The 26,871-nt window shown below is 39.3% G+C and overlaps 1 protein-coding gene across 1 annotated transcript in view; it reads right to left on the minus strand.

Moving 5' to 3' along the window:
* LOC127437472 (uncharacterized) overlaps positions 1–26,871 on the minus strand; it is a 75,755-nt gene that overhangs the window by 7,637 nt on the left and 41,247 nt on the right. Inside the window, exon 4 of the mRNA XM_051692413.1 lies at positions 2,346–2,509. Coding sequence (XP_051548373.1) covers positions 2,346–2,509 — 164 coding nt within the window. The remainder of the gene's footprint in view (positions 1–2,345; positions 2,510–26,871) is intronic.

The following is a 26,871-nucleotide window of genomic DNA, read 5'->3' on the forward strand; positions in this document are numbered from 1 at the left end:
CATAAGCCTACAGTCGACTGCAATCCTTTTTGCAATGGAGTTGCAATCTGTCCTGTTTTCACAGGAGACAGCTTTGCATTCTATCTGCACTATTTTTAATTGGCAGTCTATGTACATATGTGTCAGATGGACACTTTAACCCTTGTGCGACCTTCGGGACATTTTTGTCTTTTTCATTTTTGTTTTTTCAATCATTTGGTGTTAATGCCAACGGCATACATTTAGCCAAAGGTGTGTATTTTTGGGGGAATTTTGATATTTCAACCTCGGTTCCTAAAATACACCTATAATACACTGTGTACACAAAATAGTTACACTCAGGACCTTCAGGACAAAAATGTCCCCATTGAAACCCATTAAAACTGCGATATTTGATCCCAGTGCCATTAAAAGCATAAAATCATGAATTCTGTGATATTATGCTTTCATTCCAGAGCCCTGGCTTCAAAATGTAAGTTTTTAATATTTTCCACCAGATGGCGCCACTTTTCTCATGTTTTGCCTATGGAGCAAATACATGCTTTTTTCCAATTTTCCGTTTGCTGTATTATAGAGCACTGCAGGCCAATTGAATAAATGATACAGCTTAAATTGTGTGGGTGTGTTGGTATTGATGTCAGAGAGTGTTTTGTATGTGTATATTGAGAAATGTGTGTGTGTGTGTGTGTGTGTGTGTGTGTGTGTGTGTGTGTGTGTGTGTGTGTGTGTGTGTGTGTGTGTGTGTGTGTGTAAAAAACGACAGTGGCATTATGTAAACAAACTGGCATTTAAGGGGTTAAAATCCTGAAAATGAATGAATATTTGGTAGTTATGATCAGGACTGATGTTGGTTAAAAAAATCTAAGTCAGTGAAAGTGGAAAATAATATTAATATATAATATTTTTATGGCATAATAATATTTTTATTTTTGTCCTCTAAGGTCCTGAGAGTGTGTTTTTTTTTTTTTTTTTTTGTCTGACACTGCACAAAAAATAATAATGCATCAAAATCAATGTTGTTTCTAATCATTAACATATCCCAGACTGTGATAATCAATCAATAAATAAATAAATAATTCCCCTTAGAATTTTGTAAATGGAAAATTATTCATTTTCTGTGTTTTTTTTGTTGTTGTTTTTTTCTCCATAAAAACAACAGTGGCATTATATAAACAAACTGGCATTTAAAGGGTTAAAATTATTGAATATATGGTAGTTATGATCAGGACTGATGTTTTTTGATGTGGACATTTTTGTCCTCAAAGGACCTCTGCGTATCTTTTTTTTATTGACGCACAAGGGTTAAGTGATGGGTTTCACTGATTTTCAGCATCATAAACACTGCATTTTTAGAAAAATGTGTCAAGTTAAAAGTTTCAAAGAAACTTTGAAAATCATGAATCGACATCCCTGTATTCTGTTGTGCTTCATCCAGCTTTCAAGAACGCATCCTGTGTGACCGGCTCTCATTCTGTGGCTGCACTGCTTGTGAGGTTAGTTCAGGCGCGCTGCCTGCCCCCTGCTGATGCGGCTCATAAAATCATTTTAACTGTATGTGTGCTTGAATTGTTCCTATATTAGGAAATTACATACTTTTATTACAGAATTTATGTATGAGTCTGGAAGCATGATTAATTGCATTAAATGTGTTTTTTAATGTTTTTTATTTAGTTGATAGCACTAAATTAACATGTTAAATTGACATCCCTATTATTTACTTGTTTGTTGAACTTTTGTATAAAAGCAATATCATACTCGCAATCATGTTGTTGGTCTGAATATCAACTTATTCAGAACAACAGCACTCTTGCTTGAGTGATATTGCTCAAATAACTTGCTCCGCCTATGAAATGACTTTTCTTTTCGGCTGACATCACAAATCCCACTCACTTTTAAACTTCTCTCTATCATCCACCTTGGTTAATTCTGGAATGAAAAGATACAATCAGTTCCCAATGGATAAACTCAAAACTTGCCCTACAATTTATTCCTTATTGAATATCTTGTTTGCCTCAGAAATATACCACATTGCAGGAATAAAATGGTTTAAGAACTATGTTTCATGTTGAACTTCTCCTGTCTATTAGATTTTTTTTTCTCCTGATAAAGCCCCCAGTAATCTCAAACTGTGCTCAGATTTGCCAAAATACCAAAGTCTACATTACAATCAAAAAGTCAGAGATTTCAATATGAATTCATCAAATTCTTAAAAAAAAAAAAAAAAAAAAGAAAAATCTGAGCTATGGGAGCCACATCAAACTCTGCAGTTTGAATGACTTTTAAGAGAAACATCTGATCTGAGACAAGGTTGATAATTAAATGAAAAATTATTCTGGAGTTCATAAGGATCTTAGAGGGACTCTTACGCTGGGGTCCTCTGTTCCTTGACTTATGTCTGCTCATTGATTTGTCTCTGCTTCGCCGCACGACTGCAAAAGACTCGGAGGGAGATGAACACGGCCGTTGAGAAGGAGTGAAGTCACAAGGGATGGTTGTCATGGAGATCGGAACATGGTGGTAATCAAAAATCCTGTAAATAAAGAACAGACCATTGAATTTAATTAGAGTTATCTCGAAACTTATCAAGATTTACCCTGAAAGAAATGCTAACAAAGTAAACAGAGAGGCAATAAAGAAAAGAAAAAAACACTGTGAAAAATGTCCTGACCACTTTCCTGCATGGTATCTCAGCACAACAACCTGCATCTTATTCACTAACCACCTGCAATCTTTACCATGTGCTAATAACAGTGCTCCATGCATATTTAATAGTACTGTCAGCTGATTAAAATAATTAATCATGATTAATTGCACAATTTTTCATAGTTAACTGCGATTAATCACAGATTTTGAAAGTGCTGAAATTTGACTACTTTTTGCCCTGTTAAAATACCTTTAGTTCCTTCTAAGGAAACAAAGCATTATGTAAAAATAATGTTTTATTAACATCGCAGAAATAGTAAAGAGTAGTATGGTAGTATGCCATTCCGAACATGGCAACAGCTTGTTCTGCTTTTAGCATTGGCACTTCCCACATAATGATTGTCCGGTAATCATTAGCTGACACTTCAAAAGGTCAGCGGTAACAGGCTTAAAGTTGAAATTGTTTGAACTTTTGGCTTGTAGGTGGTATTTAAGACTTCACATTTGAAACATTTTAAATTGATTGCATGTGTTAATGTGTTAATTTCGACAGCTCTAATATTTTAATTAAGTCTCTATCATTCTCTTCAATGCACAATTTGTGTTCATCACTTAATTTATGAGCATGTTTTGGCACGTTACCTCAGCATAATTCCTTGAATCAGGTGCTAAACAATGCAGACAATCGCTGGGTTTCTATTCATGTACTGTGTTTTTATGTGCATTTTGGGATATCGCATAAAAACACCAAGATGCAAAAAAGATCTCTAAAATGTGCATAAAAAATTTATACACTTGCTTAAGGCAGATAATTATTTAATTTAATGTTTTTTGATGAGAAGAAATGTGCAATAAACTATTATGGAAACATATTTACAGAATAAACTCCTATTGAATTTATTAGGAATACAAGATACACATAAAAAAAGTAATGTGACTGAATAACTCGTTCATAACTAAACTAACCAGTGGACAAATCATAACATCGGAAATGTTGCTCTGGTCATCTGAAAATCCAAAGCCTGCAAAGAGTTTGCAGAGCAAACAAGTCGAACACAAACTTGAACTGTGCCGAAGAGCAGGTTTATTGACACTTTTGAAAAATATCTTGTAGATCTGCATGGCAAAGTCATGGAAAGTCAAGGATGGAGGAATGCACACACATAGTGCTCCCAGAACTGTGTGACAAGCTGCTGCTCTCAGATGTGAGACAAAGTTCTTTAGTGTTTTGTCAGCGTGCTCTAAACCACAATATTTTATTAATACACGAGTCACAGTCAGGCACGAATCTGCCGGGGTGGCATGGGGTGGCATGTCCCACCCTAAGAAAAACTATTGCCACCCCAACATTTATTATCCCAAAGTATGAAATATTGTATAAATGTAAGTATATTATAGTTGATGCTGACGTAATGTAAGAGTTTATTTATGTCAAACTGTCTCAACTATAACAGAAAAGCAAAAATGACAACAGCAGGACAATTGACTATTGCAGCCGATCGTGTGATTGATTACAGCTGTAGCCAATCGCGTGCTTGTCTACTGCAGCGCGTGCACACTGATTCTGCTTCTGACAGGCATAGTTAGTTGCCAAGTCTGCTTATTATTAGGGATTTGGGCTTGTTTTGTTTATAAAGTTGCTTATAAATATAACAGCGTTTTTCAGTGGAAACTGGAAAAAATACATGGAAAAACAGAGGTAAAATGTGAATTTCTCAGTTGTTTCCAAGTCTTCACTGAATGATTATTAGATTTTATGGATTGATATAGATACGATGTCAGAGTTGACCTGTAATTACGATTATCTGTAAAGTGCATTTTTATTTTAGGCCTTACTTTGTGTTATGTTTGCTTTCAAATAGCTTATTACAAGGTGATATGGACTTTATCTCTAGAATAACATGTCTCTACATCCATTCTCCATCCATGAGTTAATCAAGGTTTAACAAATCTAAACAATTTGGCCTTCATAAAGTGAGTTTTAGTCAAACCCGGCCGTCAATTTAAAATGAGTTTTACAGACCTGCTCTACATAATCTGTCATATGATGCTTTCATACTGTATACTGTAGATTGCATAGAGATTGCCAGTTCTATATGTGAATATTTGAATTATTTTTGTAAAAGGATATAATTATTGAAGCGAGATTACCGGAACCGGGGCTAATTGTCACTTGGGGAAGTTGTCACAAGGGCTTTATTTTAGCAACTAGAAGGAGACTTAAAAGTCTAATTACACAAAAGTGTATTTTCTGTAGCAGTGGTTTTGTATGCTGGTTTCAAAGACCTAATTCAAAACCCTCATAATTACAATATATTTTTATGAATTAGATCAGGGATGATCACATGAATGTTCTCATGTTCTCTCTGACTTAATGGCAGGTTCCATTGTGACAACTAACCCCTTGTGGACAAAAGGTGAATGTGTGTTTAGTGAACTTTATCTTTTCCTGAACAGTAATGGTGAAAATATTGAATTGCATTTTTGTAGCCAAGACTTCAATGTATGTAGCTATACAGACGTGACTTTAAAAAAAGGAACCTACCACTCTGAGAAATATTTACTGGAGTAAAAAGTGTGACAATTAGCACCGGTCAAGCTATGGAACATTTAGAATCTGTTGATGTGTTTAAAAGAAAATGTCTTGGTGATCTGGGATTGATATTTTGTTATTTATTTTTAATGTTATGTAAGAATGCCAAAAAAAAAAAAAAAAAGAAAGCATTTTAGAGCTGGCAAAACAGTAGCAAAATGATTACTTTGTGGCCTCTCTATGTAAATGTAAATCACAAATTCATGGGCATTTGTAATTTGATAGAAACTTCAATAAATGAACTAGTACTTGTTGCAATGAAGCTAGGTATATTAATCCTTAAGTATTATGCATGTGCGTTTACTTTGGTGTTGCCACCCCTCATAGTCCTCATACCACCCCCTTGCAACCCATTATTTGCTAGATCCGCCCCTGGTCACAGTGGCCACAATTTATCCGGAAGTGGGGGTTTTGTTCTTTTGAACACATGGGATGGAAACACAGCTTTATTCGCACATTGTTTATGCAATATTATGGTTTTTCACGTAAATTAAATTTGCAACTTGGATGGAAACAAAGCTAGTGTGTGCAAATAAACAATTCATGCAGCACAAACAATTCACCCTTAGTGAATTCCTCACATTGTCGATTTTCGGCACTGACAGTCCTAAACTATAATTCACAAGTCTTGGTTATTATTGGCAGGCTCTGGCCTACTTCCTGTTTCTCAAATGAAGAACATCACAGCTAATTATGCATGCCAGCCACAGCCTCTGTGTGATACAATTATTAGCACAGAGGCACTTTATTGATCACTCTACGTCTCCAACTTTATCTGCTCTGTCACATCCTCACCATGCTGTGAATGTCTCAGACAAACCTGGGCAACAAAGAGCTTTTTGAAAAATGGTAAAGCTTTTATTTAAAGACTAGCAAGGGTGTCTATGAAATAGGAAACTTCCCCCATTATGCCCTGGGGAGTAACGCTGCAGTTTGTGACCTCAGACATGTCAAGAGATGAGAGATCGGAATAAGTTCAAAAGAGTGTAAAAGAGCATGCAATTAGGAAAAATGGTTAGAAACAACAGATATAGTAAAGGCATAACCAAGTCCACACAGAATCTTCAAATGGACCACCTGTCATTCATAACATTCGAAACATCCCCCAAACCCCAGGACATAAAAAAAAATTCCCCTAAAATAATTTATGCAGAGCTGCGCGCCCACTAGAAGCCTGCGGTCGGCTAAGGAACGTCGCCTTGTTGTACCTACACAAAGAGGCACCAAAACACTTTCCCGGACTTTCAGCTTCATCATACCACGTTGGTGGAACGACCTTCCCAACTCCATCCGTGAAGCAGACTCACACTCTGTCTTCAAAAAACGACTAAAAACACATCTTTTCCATGAGCACTTAACCAGTCATTAAAAAAAAAATAATAAAAAAAAAATTCCTGTTGCACTTTATTCTGTTTTGAATACTATTATGATGCTAGTGAAACTTTGTAATACAGCACTTTTCATACCACTGTCTCCTTAAGATGATTCGCTTATGTTTTCCTCTTTTGTAAGTTGCTTTGGATAAAAGTGTCTGCCAAATGAATAAATGTAAATGTAAATGTAAATTGAGTATAGAAAATGCAAAAACAATGGTACGCAACAATACCTATCATGGTACCCATAGAAACCATTTTCAAGAGTGTTCTCATTTCTGTGGACAAAAACAGAGCATGAAAATATTAATATGCAGCATTTTGTATATCTCAAACTGCATTTGGCTATGTTTGTCAGACAGAGACTATGAAGAGGAGACCGGAAATTATTGGGGATCAGGACACAAAACAAGCTGGAATCGAACCTGTTTCTCCCATATGAGCACCACAGCTCAACACATCTGGAGAGCTACCACAGTGATGTCTAGAGGGCAAAACTCATTCTGTGAAACTCCTGTGAGATTTGTGCAAAAATAAAGCTTAGAGATAGGCATACGGTTAGTGGTAGGATTGCAACGGGATGCCAGATAAATACAGGCTTCTAGTGAGCTGCCTTTTTAAGGCATCATCGGCGCGCTCCCAATGTGAGGACCATTCCAAAAGCAAGGCATCATAATTATGCTTTCGTCTGAGATATTTTCTTTGGTAGCATCACATGTACTCTTTACAGAGAATGCATTCCATTCCCTTTCCCAATGCATTGCAATAAGCTCAGTAAAAAAAAAAAAGAAAGGCTTTGGAATAGAGCCTCAGTGTAGAATGTCACACGTGAATCTTGCGATGCTTTTCACACAGTGAGGGTTACCATTTAGATACAACTACAAATTGCTATTCCACTGCTCCAACCAAACTGCACATTGCTAAAATGCTAATACTCTCTCCTCCTGTGTCTTTTCCTCTCTCTTTTTGAAAAGGAAATGGGATCACACGCCGCACAGAAAGGTCTCTAAAAACTAATGAGATTTAGTTCTAAAGTGACAAGCTGATCTCTCAGTAAAGCTTCATTATCCAGAGTTCACTCGCTGTCTCACAGCTCACAAAGCAGCTGACGAATCCGAATCATATGCTTTTCTGTATTCAGTTTTATCAATGGTCATTAATGTACATCTGGACACAGTCAACCTTCATTTCTTGCAAAGATGGATGTGATGGCCGTTGAGTAAATTCTAGAAAAGTAGGAGCCATTAATCGATTGATTGGTAGGTAGGTAGGTAGGTGGGTCGTTGGTAGTTTGGTTTGTTGATTGGTTGGTAGGTTGTTGGGTTGGTTGATTGATTTGTAAACTATAAAAAAAAAAAAATCCATAAAATTTACGGTAAAATACCGACAGCTGTGGTTTCCAGAAATGTTGCCAGTAGCTGTGATGCCTGTACACTTTATTGTTCACTATCGTTCACATTATTAATGTCTTATTATTATATAAAATTTTTATACTAAACTTCTGGTACTATAAAAGTCATTTACACTTTGAAAATGTTGTTAATGTATTGCTAATCATCATAGTAACTACAAAAGGGTCACATGATGCCTTTAAGGTTATCAAGAGAGACTTTCCAGTTAATAATGAATACACATGTAGTGACACACAGTGTCACTCACACAAACACAAAACACCATCAGGGTAACGTGACATTAAAATAATTAAATAAACATTAACGAAACTAGATAAAATATAACACAGAACACCCCAATTTAGATACGTGATATTAAAAATAAGAAGAAACATAACTATTCCCAAAAAGTATAATGAAATTTAATGTATCACGCACAGACTTAGAGCAATGCCCGATTATTGCTTTTCACCGTAATTTTAACAGTAGTTTAACAAAAGTACATGTATTCTCCTATTAAACATAATGTACATTTTTTATCATTAATTATGGTAAAATCATACTTTTTACATCTAAAAAATGATGAACTTTTTTACTGTAGCATTTTTACATTCATTTACCATTAAAATTACAGACAGTTTTTTTTTTTTTTTTTTTTTACCGTGGTTGGTTGTTTGGTGGGTTGGTTGATTGATTTGTAGGTTGGTTGTGGCTGGTTGATTGATTTGTAAGTTGGTTGGTTACTAATTTATTTGTAGATTGGCTGGTAGATTGATCTGTATGTTGCTCGACTGGTTTGTAAGTTGGTTGTTTGGTGGGTTGTTTTGTTGGTAGATTGGTGGGTTCGTTGTTTGGTTGGTTGGTTGATTGATTTGTATGTTATTTGATTGGTTTGTAAGTTGGTTGTTTGGTGGGTTGTTTTGTTGGTAGATTGGTGGGTTTGGTGGTTGGTTGATTGATTTGAAGATTGATTGGTTTGTTGGTTGGTTTCATGCACATCTGGACAAACATTAACTTTCATTAACTTTCACAAAGATGGATTGGCTGGTCACTAAATAAATTATTGAACAGCAGGGGTCATAAAGACATCATTTTGCAATTATATCACTTTTATGAGGTTTCAGCATCATAAAAAAAATATTGAATTGGCACAAAACATCCTGATCTATCAGTGTAGACAGCAGAAATTGTTTACTGCAACATTTCTGCATCTGTCTGTTGTTAACTACATTCTCTGTGTAAATCAGTGCAGGACAAAGGGTGTGTAATGCTGCACTGGGAAAAATACATTGAGATGATAGAGTATTGGGGCGAGGTGTAAATCTAACTGGTTTTGCATTGAGTGAGACTGCTCACTTGTCCTTGATGTGTCTAACATAACTGATTCATTTCCTGAGGAAATTCAGATTGATTCACTTAGATCAGGGGTGGGCAACTATTTTGGTAAAGGGGCCACATCGGGCTTTAAGTAGTGCATAAGGGGCCACATTGTATTCCTTTTGAGATACAATGTTCTGCATTGATTTGGTTTTTGTATCTTTTAAGCCCAGAAATAGTTGTGTACTCATTTTTGTTAAGTGTTTTAGTGACTAATGGGACTATTCTGCAATTTCCTAAAGTATTGTATTGCTCTACAAAGGTAGATACTTTTCTATCAGGCATTAAAAAATTAAATAAAGGCTGAGCTTATTATAAATTATTTATTTTACCATTTCTACTTCCCTGTTAATTATTATTCAATTTAACACTCTCTATATCAGGGGTCTGTTTTATTAAAAATAATTTATAATTTAACAATTTTATTCTCAAAACATTACCCGTTTACCCGCTAAAAGGGTCATGATGCGGGTCTCGTCAATGGTTTGACTTTCCATTCAGCACACAACTGAATAAAACAGGCTGCTTGACTATGATAAATGATTACTGCAAGAGTTAGATTAACATACAGTGCATCCGGAAATTATTCACAGCGCTTCACTTTTTCCACATTTTGTTATGTTACAGCCTTATTCCAAAATGGATAACATTCACTATTTTCCTCAAAATTCTACAAACAATACCCCATAATGACAACGTGAAAGAAGTTTGTTTGAAATCTTTGCAAATTTATTAAAAATAAAAAACGAAAAAAATCACATGTACATAAGTATTCACAGCCTTTACTCAATACTTTGTTGAAGCACCTTTGGCACCAATTACAGCCTCAAGTCTTTTTGAGTATGATGCTACAAGCTTGGCACACCTATTATTGGGCAGTTTCTCCCATTCTTCTTTGCAGGACCTCTCAAGCGCCATCAGGTTGGATGGGGAGCATCGGTGCACAGCCATTTTCAGATCTCTCCAGAGATATTCAATCGGGTTCAAGTCTGGGCTCTGGCTGGGCCACTCAAGGACATTCACAGAGTTGTACCGGAGCTTTGTTATCTTGGCTGTGTGCTTAGGGTCGTTGTCCTGTTGGAAGATGAACCTTCGCCCCAGTCTGAGGTCCAGAACACTCTGGAGCAGGTTTTCATCAAGGATGTCTCTGTACATTGCTGCATTCATCTTTCCCTTGATCCTGACAAGTCTCCCAATTCCTGCCACTGAAAAACATCCCCACAGCATGATGCTGCCACCACCATGCTTCACTGTAGGGATGGTATTGGCCAGGTGATGAGCGGTGCCTGGTTTCCTCCAGACATGACGCTTGCCATTCAGGCCAAAGAGTTCAATCTTTGTTTCTCATGGTCTGAGAGTCCTTCAGGTGCCTTTGGGCAAACTCCAGGTGGGCTGTCATGTGCCTTTTACTGAGGAGTGGCTTCCATCTGGCCACTCTATCATACAGGCCTGATTGGTGGAGTGCTGCAGAGATGGTTGTTCTTCTGGAAGGTTCTCTTCTCTCCACAGAGAAACGCTGGAGCTCTGTCAGAGTGACCATCGGGTTCTTGGTCACCTCCGTGACTAAGGCCCTTCTCCCCTGATCACTCAGTTTGGCCAGGCGGCCAGCTCTTGGAAGAGTCCTGGTGGTTCCAAACTTTTTCCGTTTACAGATGATGGAGGCCACTGTGCTCATTGGGACCTTCAATGCTGCATAAATTTTTCTGTACCCTTCCCCAGATCTGTGCCTCAATACAATCCTGTCTCGGAGGTCTACAGACAATTCCTTGGACTTCATGGCTTGGTTTGTGCTCTGACATGCACTGTTAACTGTGGGACCTTATATAGACAGGTGTGTGCCTTTCCAAATCATGTCCAATCAACTGAATTTACCACAGGTGGACTCCAATCAAGTTGTAGAAACTCAAGGATGATCAGTGAAAACAGGATGCACCTGAGCTCAATTTTGAGTGTCATGGCAAAGGCTGTGAATACTTACAGGTACATCTCAATAAATTAGAATGTCGTGGAAAAGTTCATTTATTTCAGTAATTCAACTCAAATTGTGAAACTCGTGTATTAAATAAATTCAGTGCGCACAGACTGAAGTAGTTTAAGTCTTTGGTTCTTTTAATTGTGATGATTTTGGCTCACATTTAACAAAAACCCACCAATTCACTATCTCAAAAAATTAGAATACATCATAAGACCAATAAAAAAACATTTTTAGTGAATTGTTGGCCTTCTGGAAAGTATGTTCATTTACTGTATATGTACTCAATACTTGGTAGGGGCTCCTTTTGCTTTAATTACTGCCTCAGTTTGGCGTGGCATGGAGGTGATCAGTTTGTGGCACTGCCGAGGTGGTATGGAAGCCCAGGTTTCTTTGACAGTGGCCTTCAGCTCATCTGAATTTTTTGGTCTCTTGTTTCTCATTCTCCTCTTGACAATACCCCATAGATTCTCTATGGGGTTCAGGTCTGGTGAGTTTGCTGGCCAGTCAAGCACACAAACACCATGGTCATTTAACCAACTTTTGGTGCTTTTGGCAGTGTGGGCAGGTGCCAAATCCTGCTGGAAAATGAAATCAGCATCTTTAAAAAGCTGGTCAGCAGAAGGAAGCATGAAGTGCTCCAAAATTTCTTGCTAAACGGGTGCAGTGACTTTGGTTTTCAAAAACACAATGGACCAACACCAGCAGATGACATTGCACCCCAAATCATCACAGACTGTGGAAACTTAACACTGGACTTCAAGCAACTTGGGCTATGAGCTTCTCCACCCTTCCTCCAGACTCTAGGACCTTGGTTTCCAAATGAAATACAAAACTTGCTCTCATCTGAAAAGAGGACTTTGGACCACTGGGCAACAGTCCAGTTCTTCTTCTCCTTAGCCCAGGTAAGACGCCTCTGACGTTGTCTGTGGTTCAGGAGTGGCTTAACAAGAGGAATACGACAACTGTAGCCAAATTCCTTGATACGTCTGTGTGTGGTGGCTCTTGATGCCTTGACCCCAGCCTCAGTCCATTCCTTGTGAAGTTCACCCAAATTCTTGAATCGATTTTGCTTGACAATCCTCATAAGGCTGCGGTTCTCTCGGTTGGTTGTGTATCTTTTTCTTCCACACTTTTTCCTTCCACTCAACTTTCTGTTAACATGCTTGGATACAGCACTCTGTGAACAGCCAGCTTCTTTGGCAATAAATGTTTGTGGCTCACCTTCCTTGTGAAGGGTGTCAATTATTGTCTTCTGGACAACTGTCAGATCAGCAGTCTTCCCCATGAATGTGTAGCCTAGTGAACCAAACTGAGAGACCATTTTGAAGGCTCAGGAAACCTTTGCAAGTGTTTTGAGTTGATTAGCTGATTGGCATGTCACCATATTCTAATTTTTTGAGATAGTGAATTGGTGGGTTTTTGTTAAATGTGAGCCAAAATCATCACAATTAAAAGAACCAAAGACTTAAACTACTTCAGTCTGTGTGCATTGAATTTATTTAATACACGAGTTTCACAATTTGAGTTGAATTACTGAAATAAATGAACTTTTCCACGACATTCTAATTTATTGAGATGCACCTGTATGTACATGTGATTTTTTTATTTTTTATTTTTAATAAATTTGCAAAGATTTCAAACAAACTTCTTTCACGTTGTCATTATGGGGTATTGTTTGTAGAATTTTGAGGAAAATAATTAATTTAATCCATTTTGGAATAAGGCTGTAACATAACAAAATGTGGAAAAAGTGAAGCGCTGTGAATACTTTCCGGATGCACTGTACAGGTGCAAGGTGATTTCAACATTTCTAAATTGCACAAATAAAAAATACATATACATATTCGTCTCTCGCATGCTCACGTGTTAATGATTACCCCTCCGTGTGTCAGTGATGCCAAGAAAAAACTCTGCTAATCTCAGATTAGCAAGGAATAAAGTGCACAATACATAGATCTTCAAATGATAAAATCACATTTAAGTTGAACAAAAATAATCTGTTACTGCCTGCAACATAGTAGGTTTATTCTTAATCAATGGAAAATGCGTAATTCTGCCCGGGCAGGTTGACTTCCATGAGGCAGTGAACACTACGGTTTAGAGGACTTCTTTGGGATGCTTTGATTTTTAAATTATTCAGCATTTAACTTGTGTAATTATTGTCTGCACACCCAAGCAAAAGGGAGAAAAAACATTGGCTCACTGTTTATCAAGCGCTGAAACCTTTCCACGTGAAAAACAATCTGGAATCATATGTAACAGTCACATTAAGTCCTCTTTGCAACCTGAACTTCAACAGAATGTCGATTTGTGACAGCAGCACTGAAAAAGTTTGATACAGCACAACAAATGATGAAACAGAACACAGGTATCTCGAGATGCGTTAATAAATATTGAAGTTATTTTAAACTTAATGCGGTGTCAAAATAAAAATGCATCGGTCCTGCGCACTATGCTGAAAAAGTGAGTTGTGGCACAACGATCAAAGAAGTCCGTCCAGTGCATGTTTACATTGCCTCGATGCATGTGTGAACAGCCCGTAACTCGCCCTATAGCCTACTTGAAAAACTGACCCGAACCTGGCCGAAAACCTGTAGGTTTGTCGGGTACTGTCGGACTCAGATCAGGTTGAAGACCTTTAAACACATGCAGAATAACCGAATAGTGATTTTGGTATTTGAATACCATGCACATCCCTATTAATAACGTATGATTATGGATCGATTCATAATTAAAAAGTACATATAACTGGCCATGTAAGACATTGCTCCAAACTTTTCTTCCATCAATTTCAAAAATCAAACCAAATCTGCCAAGCTTCCTGTAGTGTAAAGGTGAATGCAGTCACATCATGGGGGGCCTCCATGGGCCTCTCAGTTCTTTATCCGTCCTTGAGCGTAGCTAACTACTTTTAAAAGAGTATCTTGACTGTAGTTAAACTACAGCCTTGTTGCGACTTTTACTTCCTCTAGATAATCAAGTTTGATCGTCTTCTCGGCGCTCCGCCATGGCCCGCGAGGAGCCCCGGCGGGGCCGATCCGAGGACCTCACTAAACCATCCAATCGGTAGTAGCGACGGGCGGTGTGTACAAAGGGCAGGGACTTAATCAATGCGAGCTAATGACCCGCACTTACTGGGAATTCCTTGTTGATGGGAAATAGTTGCAATCCCCAGTCCCGATCATGAGTGGGGTTCAGCAGGTTAGGTTATGAGTAATTGGGAAGCTACAGTTTCAACACTGGTTGGTTGTTTGGAAGGTTTTTAGGTTGATGGATGGATGGTGGCAGGGGCGGACTGGGACTAAAAAGTGGCCCTGGACTTTCTGACCCAGAGCGGCCCACCAAACCCGGTCCGCAACACACCACACCATAACACACCGCCTCATTGATTTCATTTTCCAGCTCTATTTAAAATTTTTGTGTAGAAAAAAAAATAAATAAAATAAATAAATAAATAAATATCATTTCTATTAACTGCTAGTCATGACAACGGGCCCCACAGTGCAAAAATTGTCATAACTTTAAAACATATAAAACCACCGTAAATGTGATGAGTGGATTCAAATAAGCACTTTATAGCTCAGACAAATAACATGTCCAAAAAATTTTTTCCCAACATACAGATGTTAGGTTAAAATGTACATGGAGCTACAAGGGAAAGTGTGTATTTTAGGTGCAGTGACAAGTCAGCATTTCTTCAAAGATTTTAAAGATCTTAATCTTAACTTTTTTCTAGAAGTGCAAATAAACTATTGTCTTAGTTGATACGAGGTTGTGGATTATATATGTATATATAGCTATACAAGATCATAAAATATTGCTCAAAATAGTCAGATGAAGAAAGTGTCACACAGTAGGACATTGATGACAATGTTTAAAATTTCATGTCAATTACTCACATAACTATGTGTAAATATTTATTTAAAAAAGAAAAAATCAATGAAAACAAATTTGGCCAAAGTATGTACATATATAAATAAAAACAAATATAAATATAAAGTATGTAAAACAAAGTAAATATACCTCTTAAAGTGTAGAACTTTGCAGATATTTTGCAGATTAATTGCTCATATTTTCCCTCTATGTGTGTTTGTTGCATCTTTATATCAGCAGTGTTTTAATTCCTTCCCCAGATTATTCTTGAGAAAAAGTGAAAAGCCCTTTGCTTCAACAAGCGCTGTTTCTGCTATCCTTTAAACAAAGTAAGCCTCAAAAACTTAAATAGCCACAAAGTAATATTTTTCATGACTTATTTTCTGCATTTTTATCAGGCGTGAGCATTATTCAGCAAGCTGCACTTCAGCTCCATGCGGTATGAATAAATTATGCAAATGACTATGTACTGCTCATAGCTTTACTGTTTGCAGATTTTATATATGCTGCTGTTATTGTATTTGCTTCAAGTTATTTGTCATTTTGTGATTATTCAGAGCTCATCTTATATGTTGCCTTTGGTTGTCACCATTATTGTGATTTGTATGTCAAATATTGAGGTCCACGTGATTTGCGACACACATAACGAATACAATGTTTAAGTAATTTCAAAATAACAGTCATTTCAGTTTTAAAAAACCAAAACCATTGTATTGACTTTACCTTACAGAGTGTTTTGAATATTCATTCTGTAATGGGGTCTGCACGGGCATGTTTGAAATGGCCGTTGACCTTGTCACTGGTCCAAGAACATCCGTATTGTTTAGTGACAGCAGTGTGTTCTTGCGTTGCTCTGAGTTTGATAGTGTTATAGTATACGTCTATACGTATTTACGTAAAATAGTATATTGGTCCTATTCAAGTGTTTTATGGCTCTTAATAGATTTAACACACACACACACACACACACACACACACACACACACTGATAGGGAGCTGTAATTTACTTTGCCTCAAAGCACTATAGTGATTGAGGGAGATATAGACTTAGACTGCAATGTGATCAGACCGGCTTAGATAAAAGGGTCTTATGATACTGACATACAGCTCTTAAAATTACCTGCTCTCAGCAAAGCAAGCATCACTATTACTATTGCTCAAACTTATGGTTAGGGATTTGAACACACCAATCTTATACAAAGTTAAATACTAAACTTTGGCTGGTAACTCGTCCCACACTGTTTGTGCTACAAACATGAAAGATACCTCAAATCATGTGATTTGTAGAGAAAAGATGGGCTACACAATTTTTTTACCTGGGAGATATAAAAATGGGTGAATAAAATTGCATAGAAAGAGAGAGGGACCCGAGACATATATCTTGAGACCAGATTATCATACAGACTTGGGGGTGGACTCTTTTGACTTGGACCAGTAAGTAACCACCTAGCAACCACCCTGAACACTAACAACTGCATAGTAATGTGCTAAACACACTTGCAACTATTGCACCACTCAAATTTGTTCTTTGTGCAATTGCGTTTGGTGACTAAATTTAGATTTTTGCTATGGCAGACATAACCACACACACAAACATACACATCCCCTTGTGAAAATACAGGGTTGTTCTCTGGAGAGACAATAATGCACACAGCTTCTGCAAGTATTCTGAGAGGTTTCTCTATATGGTCTTATGGGAGGTGTTTTAAATGCAGAGAGAATCCAGAGGTTGTGTTGAATCTCAGTGCTCACTAATTTAGTAACAACAGCCCTCCTCTCAATCTGACCGCAGGCTATAACCAATGAGACATCAGATCCTCTGATGAGATCGAGAACAAAGTTCCTGATGTGTGAAAACACTTAACAAAGAGGCAAATAAGCACAAATGTGTGAATAACCTAGAGCTATGCAAGCGAAAGACACACACAGAGAGAGAGAGAGATGGAGAGAGAATGATGCCAGTTACATGTAAATTGCACACATATGAACTAGATTTGTACATTTTCTGGATGTGTGTTCTGGGTAATTGCAAGGGTATTACTAGGATGTACTAGGTAGGATTAAATAAACACCAAAAATTTGATATCAATATGATATCAGCCTTTGGTGCCTCTGTATTGATGCTACAATGTCAGTATGTGGTCAGTACACAATAAAAGGGCAAAGACAAGAAAAGGACAAGTATTGTGTCTTCATTATATCCCTTCAAAAATATTACAAAGAAACAGTGATAAAGCCCCAGCCAACCCACATAAAATGATAATTATCATTACTTTATATTATATTATAATTAACTATAGTTATATATTATAATTAGGTTGGAATATTATTATTATTATTATTCACTGAAAAAATAATTTTCTTAATTAGTGTCTATGTTATGTTTTCCAGTAAAAATATCATAACATCCTTAAAACAAGATACATTTACTTAAGAAGCATAATTACATAAGACATTAAGTCAAAATGTAATGCGGTTTATGATTAAAAGAAGAAAAAGCTATTTGCCAAAGGGGTAAAAAAGATCGTTTAGAAGTTTATTCAAAAGGAAAACAAGTTATTTTTTCATAATCCATGGTAAATAGTCTTTTCTTGTTTTGAGAAATAAGCTGTCAATAGGCCTGGCCCCCCCCAGTGGCCCCCCTAAATTGGAGTGGTAGAATGGTAAGAGTTATATTCTCATTTTCCATCCTACTGAGAGTTCAGTGACCCCACATCATAATAAATAGGCCAAACAAATTATATTAAAAAAAAACATCAATGCATTATGACTGCATAATAATATTTAGTGGGGTAAAATTTAATTTAAATAAAATATTTTTTCAATATTCACTTATGGTTCATTAGCGATTTTCTAAAAAGTCCACACACTGTGTTAAATGTTACTGGTGTCTAAGTGTTCATTGCAACTGCCTTACATGTTCTGTCTTAAAGGGGATCTATTATGCAAAATTCACTTTTACATGGTGTTTGAACATAAATGTGAGTCGGCAGTGTGTGTACACAACCACCCTACAATGTTAAAAGTCCACCCACTTCTCTTTCTTATATTTCTATTAATCAAAAACAGTGTCTCAAAATGACTGGTTTTCATATCCGCTCTAAAGTGACGTCACTTTAGAGCAAGCCACGCCCACGACTGGTGACGGACTCCACCCTGTTATTATAGATCCTCCACTGAGTGATCTACACACAGTCTGCCATTTTTTTCTGCGCTGGAGCAGCTACAGTGAGAAGAATAATGTCTCAACTTCGTAAGCGTCATAAGTATTCTGTTGTTGGCTGTAAAAGTGAACATAAGAGTCTTCATATACTCCTGGAATCAGAGCCACTGAAGACGCAGTGGACAAGTTTTGTTTTTGAAGAAAATGTGCCCCAAAACATACCAAAATTCATGTATGTTTGTGCAAATCATTTACACCGGACTGCTTTGTGAATGAGGGTCAATATAAAGCAGGATTTTCCCAAAATTGTATTCTCAAGCATGGATCAGTACCGACTTTTCATGTTCCAGCTTTATATCCTGAAGATGTAAGTATCGCACTTTATATTTTGTAAATATTTGCAAATCGCCTTTCCGAATGTGCTTGTTAGCTGATTCCACGACTAATGTAGCTAAAGTTACCATTGTCTCTGATTGTATTCACGGAGAACACAGCTATGTCGTTATTTTTAATTTTTAACCCGAAAACGTTTACTGTCAGTTACCATTGTCTCTGATTGTATTCAAGGAGACCAGAACTATGTCGTTATTTTTACGCTTACCGTCTGTATAATTCATAACCGCACCTTTATTATGCACAATACAGTTAAGGTGATTATCTTTTTGAAAACTATGTACGTTTTCTGTGAACGTAAGAGAGTTGTACTAAAAGTGGAATGAGTGGTTCTGATTTGTTGTTGCTGTAGTATCCGAAGTGCGAGCTGTAAAGGCACAGCCCTCTTCCGGAAAGGGGGCGGGGAGCAGCAGCTCATTTGCATTTAAAGAGACACACACGAAAACAGCGTTTTTGATTTCACCCAAAAAGAGGCATTTACAACATGGTATAATATATGATCCGTGGGGTATTTTGAGCTGAAACTTCACAGACACATTCTGGGGACACCTGAGACTTATATTACACCTTGTAAAAAGGGCAATAATAGGTCTCCTTTAAACACTTATATATAGTTCATATATAGTTAATGAAAGCCCATCGGAGCATTTTTAGCCATAATTCTCAAGCTACAACAAGCAATGACCGTTTGAGTTCAATGTTTTATACCTGTATGAGTCATATATTTTTTAACCTAATTGTGCTAATATTATCGTTGTAAAGTTGTCGGCTCCAGAGAGCGCGGGTAGGAGAAACCGAATGTCAAACGAATAACGAGCCAACAACATCTGGAGATAAGGTAGAAATTCAGCATTAATTTAGCATCTTTGGACCTGCCAGCTCCAGTTTCAGTTGTACTTAATGTGGATTATACGTGCTGATGTAAATGTAAGTGTAAGTTAAGTTACTTTAATAGTGCAAATTCACACGTTTTTATCACAAAACCCGATCTGGATCTGATTTTCTGCCTTACTGAATGCACCTGAGCTTGTTAGAGATCGCTCTTATTTGGCAAGCATTCATTATATATTTTTTTATGTATGTGTATCTGTTGGGTTCCCTTACAATTCAGTACACTTGACATGCATCACAAAGCTGACGCTATGGGGGAGTGTCCTTCTACACAACCTAGTTGAAACCTTTCTACAATAAAGCCAGGATTGGCTATGGTGCTTAAGTCACTCCCTTTTAGGCGCGAAGCAGGCGCGCAAACAGCATTCCTCAGAATTTTCCTCAAGATAGCAATTCGTCTCTCATCTAGAAGCCTTTCACTACTTCGCCGTCAACATACACACGTCAGCAGGTGGGATCTTCATGGAAACGAGAAGACTCTCCGCTCCCCTGCAGTGTTCCGGTGAACATTTACTCCGCCTCGCCGCTTGATGTTTCACTGGTGAATGGGCCGCTTCAAGTTGTTCCAACTAAAAGAGCCGCTTACGTATTCGTGTCTTTTTAAAGATGTTGTTCCCTAAGTGTTCCTTATGTGAGAGACACATCCCGTCATCAGATCAGCATGAGAGCTGCATTCACTGTCTGGGTCATGGAGACAGACTGCCCTCACTTTGAGGGCATGAGTCTCAAGACATTTTGCTCGCGAATCGCCCTCGATCTGAGGGACGATTCAGCCTCCCACACCCTCCCACCCACCTCTTCTGTGACTCCTGAGGGATTACACAAAGAGGCATGGTGGGGCTGCAAAGTCGAGCAGGATGAATTTGAGGTGGACCTCGTGCTGGCACATGCCCCACGAGCCCCTCAATCTCCATATACTGCATCTATGCCGATTCAGTATGTGCGTGATGAGCTTTGGCCCTCTGCAAGAGCACACAACCTCATCATGTTCTGCGGTTCTGATACTGGGGATGATGATGTTATGTCTCTCTCTGCAAAGTGGCACAACCAGTCCTGGTTTCCAGAAATTATAGAGATTTTGGACAGCCCTCCATGGGAAATACTGCTGAGGAGGGATCTCCTCTCTCAAGCGCAGGGCACATCTGGCATCCCCAGCCCAAGCGGTGGAAACTGCATGTGTAGCCGAACAGAACAGAACTGACGCAGTCAGTTATGAACACCATTTTACAGGCTAGAGTGCCGTCTACAAGAAGCCTCTAAGCACTGAAATGGGATGTGTTCACTAACTGGTGATTTTCACACGGCAAAGACCCAGTGAACTGCCTCATACCTGAAATTCTCACATTTCTTCAAGAGCGAATGGACGCAGGGCTAAAGTTCCGGCTGAATCTCCCTCGCCCGGCTACAGTTCCGAATTGGGACCTAGCTTTGTTCCTAAATGTGCTCACGGAGCCCCCATTCGGGGCTCTGGTTGAATTGTGTGTGCTTTCTATTAATACCGCATTACTGCTGGATCTGGCCTCACTAAAATGGATCAGTGATTTGCAAGCACTGTCAGTTGAAAATTCTTGTTTGGAGTTTGGTCTGGATCTTTCAAAAACCACTGTCAAACCCAGAAAAGGTTATGTGCCTAAGGTTCTAACCACACCCTTCAGAGCACAGGTGGTTCACCTTCAAGCCTTTTTCCATCCTCCATTTAATTCAGATGAGGAACAGTCCTTGCATTTGTTATGCCCTGTGCTAGTGCTACACACATAAGTTGAGTGCACTCACCAGTTCAGACTGTCTGACTAGCTCTTTGTGTGCTATGGAGGACACATGAAAGGAATGTCCATCTCCAAGCAAATATTTTCTCACTGGATCATTGATGCAATCGCCTTGGCTTACAAATTGGTGTTAAAGCACACTCAATTAGAGGCATGGCCTCTTCATGGACATGGACGAACAGTGTGTCCTTATAGGCATATGCTTTGCAGCAGGATGGTCTTCTCAAAACACATTCGCTAGGTTTTACAACCTAGTTGTGACATCTCTCTCATCGCAAGTCCTCTCTGTCTAGAGCACTTGTTATTTTGTTGGCAAAACATACATTTATGCCCCTCTTTTCAAGTACGGGCTCCCTGTCATTTTACACAACTGCCTGTATTCAGACCATTGTATCGCTCAGTCAAAATTCAAAAGCACTTTCATTAAAAATAAAACTTCTTTCCCAACTGAGTTTGTGAAGGGGTTCATTCATACTATATGACCATAGTTCATATATACTGTATATTCTGAGTGTTCCCCTCCTGGCTCATCACAAGGGTCATTCACTTGCAGCATAATCATGTCGATCGCCATCCCGCGGGACTGCGGCGTCATGTTTCCTCTCTGGGAAGCTTATGTTGTGTAGTGTGGCGTGATGGGAATCTGTTCCCCATAGCATCAGCTTAGTGATGCAATGTCAAATGTATTGAATCGTAAGGGAACGTCTCGGTTACGTATGTAACCTCGGTTCCCTGAGATGAAGGGAATGAGACATTGTGTAAGCTGGCCGCACAATGGACTCAGGGTTTTTTGAGGTGCAAGCAATGCGCTCTTTGTCCCTCAGTCAGAAAATTCTGAGGAATTGTGTTTGTGTGCCCGCTTTTATACTTTGGGCCTAAAAGGGTAGGGCTTAAACACCACAGCCAATCCTGGCATTATTGTAGAAAGGTTTCAATTGGTTTGTGTAGAAGGACACTCCCCCATAGTGTCAGCTTAGTGATGCAATGTCTTGTTCCCTTCATCTCAGGGAACCGAGGTTACATACGTATCCGAGATGTTTTAATTTCTGGCACAACATACAGTACACACTTATGATATTGATAATGAGGTATTTTTTTCTACTGTCTTTAATTTTATGTTTTGCACTGTACAATGCATAAACAAGACAAATATAGTGCAACAAGTTTGGCAAAACAAACAACGGTTATGAAGAAACAGCAGCTAGTGTTATACAGGGCCACACCACACCTGCAATGGCAAATTGATTATAAATACACTTAAAAACATAAAATTGGAACCCTTATAAACCACACCAGTAAAGCCCAAATAAATGCCTTACCTCCTGTGAGAAAGGCTCTACACTAAGCTCACCACATCAATGCACTTCAACCTAATAATGCAGATTAATATTAATACTGTTGGGTACAGGTGCAAAATAAAAAGCAAACGTGCAACTAACCAGGAGAGAGAGAACAAAGCTTCAGATTTGATCCTGCTGCTTCTCTTGCAATCAAAAAGCACTAAATAGTTTACAGGGAAGATAATAAACATAATGTCCTCTTTATGAACACCATTTATCAATCAAAAACTTAACACGCAGCACACCAATCACAAGGGAGAGGCACACATGTGCTCAATAACGGAGAATTGAGCCTAATATTAGCAACCACATTCTCTAACAAGAGGCATGCTCAATAAGGAATGCACATACACACTGACAGACATAATGAAAAAAAAAACACATTAAAGCCATCTTATTGGTTATTGGCATGTAACTTTTTTTAAACTCGGTAATTGAGATAGATACATGCATTTAAAAATTCACTTGTTACACTGGACCATTTAAAATGAACTAGAGAATTTAAAAATTAGCTTAAAAATTCTTAAAAGAAATTAAAGGCAATGGTGACCATTTACAAGGACTGTACATGCTGATTATAGCCTACTGATTAAATTCTAACCTAAAATCTTGATGTAGCCTATCAGTCATTTTACCCAAGTATTTTACTGCATTGTCCCACACGGAGACAGTCCTCACTGCGAGAACATGACCATGGCAACGTTGCGGTCACGGCTTTCTTTCGTCAGAGGGAAATCCACCCCAGCGGCTCCCCGCCTCGGTCCTTCTACCTACGGGTATGAGGCCGTGTCTGTTAGCACTGGGGGCAATTTGGGGATCCCAATGGGAGCCGCTCCGCCGGGTAACCCCCCACGAACCACCCATTCCCCAGCATGCTCGTTCACCCCGGTCGAGTTCTGGGATGAGACCGCCGGCTTGTCTCAGGGTGAATTCGTGGTCTCATTTGGGGCTCGCGAAGAGGATGAGCTGTCGATCGCAGCATTGGAGAGCGGGCTCGTCCAGTCTGACGCTGAAGACTCGGCTGGGCTCCCACCTTCGGGTGCGGTCGCCCAGTCGCAGGCTGACGCAGAGCTGGCAGCCATGCTTACCCGGGCGGCTGCAAGCGTCGGGCTGGAGTGGAACCCTCCACTCCCCCCTGAACCCTCGCGGCTTGACAATTAGTTCCTGGGCTCAGAGCATCGCTCATGGCCACACCCCTCCCCGGTCCCTTTCTTCCCGGAGATGCATGAGGAGATTACGAGGTCATGGCGGGCACCTTTCACTGCCCGGACCTGGTCTCTCAGCTCCTCTGCTCTCACTACCCTCGATGGTGGGGCTGCCAGGGGGTACTCGGCGATTCCCCAGATGGTCTGTTGCGGTGCGCCTGTGCCCGCAAAACTCCGCCACCTGGAGGAACCGCCCAAGACTCCCGTCCAAGGCCTGTAGGTTTACATCGTCTCTGGTGACTAAGGCCTATGGTGCCACTGGACAGGAGACTCCACCCCCAGGTGGTCCAGCTGATTTGGAGTCGATTCGGTCAAGCACAGGTAGACCTGTTCGCTTCCCGGGAATCATCCCACTGTCCGCTCTGGTACGCCCTGACCGAGGCTCCCCTCGGCACAGACGCGCTGGCATACAGCTGGCCCTGGGGACTACACAAGTATGCGTTCCTCCCAGTGAGCCTACTTGCACAGACCCTGTGCAAGGGTAGGGGACCTGCAGGCATTCTCTGTCAGCGACACGTGCCTGGAGTTCAGTCCAGAATACTCTCACGTGGTCCTGAGACCCCGACTGGGCTATGTGCCAAGGTTCCCACGACCCCATTTCGGGATCAGGTGGTGAACCTGCAAGCGCTGCCCCAGGAGGAGGCAGACCCAGCCTTGTCGTTGCTGTGTCCGGTGTATGCTTTGCACATCTATTTGGATCCCACACAGAGCTTTAGATGCTCTGAGCAACTCTTTGTCTGCTTTGGAGGACAGCGGAAAGGGAGCGCTGTCTCCAAACAGAGGATCGCCCACTGGGTCATTGATGCCATCGCCTTGGCATATCACACCCAGGACGTGCCGCACCCCTTGGGGCTATGAGCACACTCTACCAGGAGTGTGGCTGCCTCCTGGGCCCTGACCAATGGCACCTCTTTAGCAGACATCTGTAGAGCAGCGGGCTGGGTAACACCCAATACCTTTGTGAGATTCTACAATCTCCGGGTTGAGCCGGTTTCGTCCCGTGTATTGTCAGGTTCGAACAGGAAAGTGTGAGGGACAACTGGTCTGGTGTACCACTTGCGCATAGCGCCTTTTCCCTCCTGGAGGGGGAGACATACGCCTTTACCCCCCAGCCGTGTTCATGAGACCGTGGACCCTGGATCTCGCAACGCCAGTCCACATAACACAGTTCAGCTAGTTGTGGCATTTCGTATAGGGACCCCTAGAGTCACTACATCGACACAATGTCAAGTGAGTGACAGATAGGGAATGTCCTGGTTACTTTCATAACCTCCATTCCATTATGGAGGGAACGAGACGTTGTGTCCCTCCTGCCACAACACTGAACTACCCACTGAAATGACCAGGACCTTGTCTCGGCTCCTCAGCACAAAACCTGAATGAGTGGTTGCGAGCCAGCTCCTTTTATACCTGTATGTCCGGGGGAGTGGCATGCAAATTCCACTTGCCAATTCCCATTGGCCTTTTCTCAAAGATCAGAGGTATTTGGGGCTCCCAAGGGCGACCCCTAGTGTCACTACATCGACACAATGTCTCATTCCCTCCATCAGGGAATGGAGGTTAAAAAGTAACGAGGACAGTTTGTTTATATATTTTAAAATTAAAATGTTAAAGATTTTACTCAGATTTGATGAATCTTTGATTGTCTTTAAAAAAAACTACATGTCTGCAAATGTTAAAACAGCAAATGAAGTTTTATTTGTGTACAGGGGACATTTAAGGTATAATACAGTTGCCCCCTACAAACACACCCGGCCCCACCCTGGCCCCCCCAGTCATAATAGTCTAGAACTCTGAAAATACAGTGGAATATTAAATTATGTCCCTGACAATCAGAGTTGTAACCATTTTATGAAACAAAAAGAGATTAGAATATAACTTTCAAGAGGTAATGGTTTATTTTCAATCATTACTATGTTTATATTTAAAAATGTATTTATGATTTCTTTGTATTGGTATTTTTCACCTGTTTTCATAGAGTGATTTTTAAGTCATTGCAATAGAGCCCGATGGTAGAAGCTGAACAGGGTAAAATGCTTGGATTTGGGGAGGTGGTTAAATAAGATCTTTTTGACCACTTCGTTATTTGGATTATATTTTTGTTTATTTTAAAATGTCATTTGAATTTAGAAATATTTTTGGTTTAATTTTATTGTGTTTTAATAAATGAATTTAATTTTTAAAGCAAAATCGACTGGTAGAAGTGAAGTGCGTGCAAAAATCCACAGCCTAACCTAAAAGGCCGATACAATCACTGTTAATACTAGCTATGATTTATGTGTCAGTAGATGCGAACTGTTAATAATTCTGAGATTCTCTATAATTTAATGGAATGTACATCCAAATCCTGATGAGAATCACATTTTTCATGCGTATAAAAGGAGCGTGTCTCTGTCATAGAAATATGTCTGACACTCAACAAGGATGCAGTTAATGCACAAAAGAGGTCAATTCATATTTCTATTATTCTAATTCATATTGCATGCAACCCATTTACACTACCAACTTCTTATGAAAATACTGTCTTTGTTTATATCACAGGTGCTTGACAGGGAATGGACTGTATAATAGGACGCAGATGCTGCAATGACCAGAGAAGAACCTCAGAATTAAATTGTACTTGACCCAGCCCATTAGCGCTTTGTGTTGCAATTTTGCCAAACCCACTTGCGCCTAGGCTTAGTGCAAAAATTATTTTAAGATTCACGCATTTCAATTTCATAACAAAATTCTATTAAACTGAATTGAGTAATCTTTAATAAAATAAAATAAAAAAAAAATATATTTTCTCTCAAGCATGGATCAGTAACAACTGTTTGTGTTCCAGCTTTATATCCTGAAGATGTAAGTATTGCACTTAATATTTTGTGAATGTTTGCAAATCGCCTTTCCGAATGTGTTTGTTAGCT

This window comes from Myxocyprinus asiaticus, chromosome 48, assembly GCF_019703515.2.
Source record: "Myxocyprinus asiaticus isolate MX2 ecotype Aquarium Trade chromosome 48, UBuf_Myxa_2, whole genome shotgun sequence".
NCBI classification, from domain to species: domain Eukaryota; kingdom Metazoa; phylum Chordata; class Actinopteri; order Cypriniformes; family Catostomidae; genus Myxocyprinus; species Myxocyprinus asiaticus.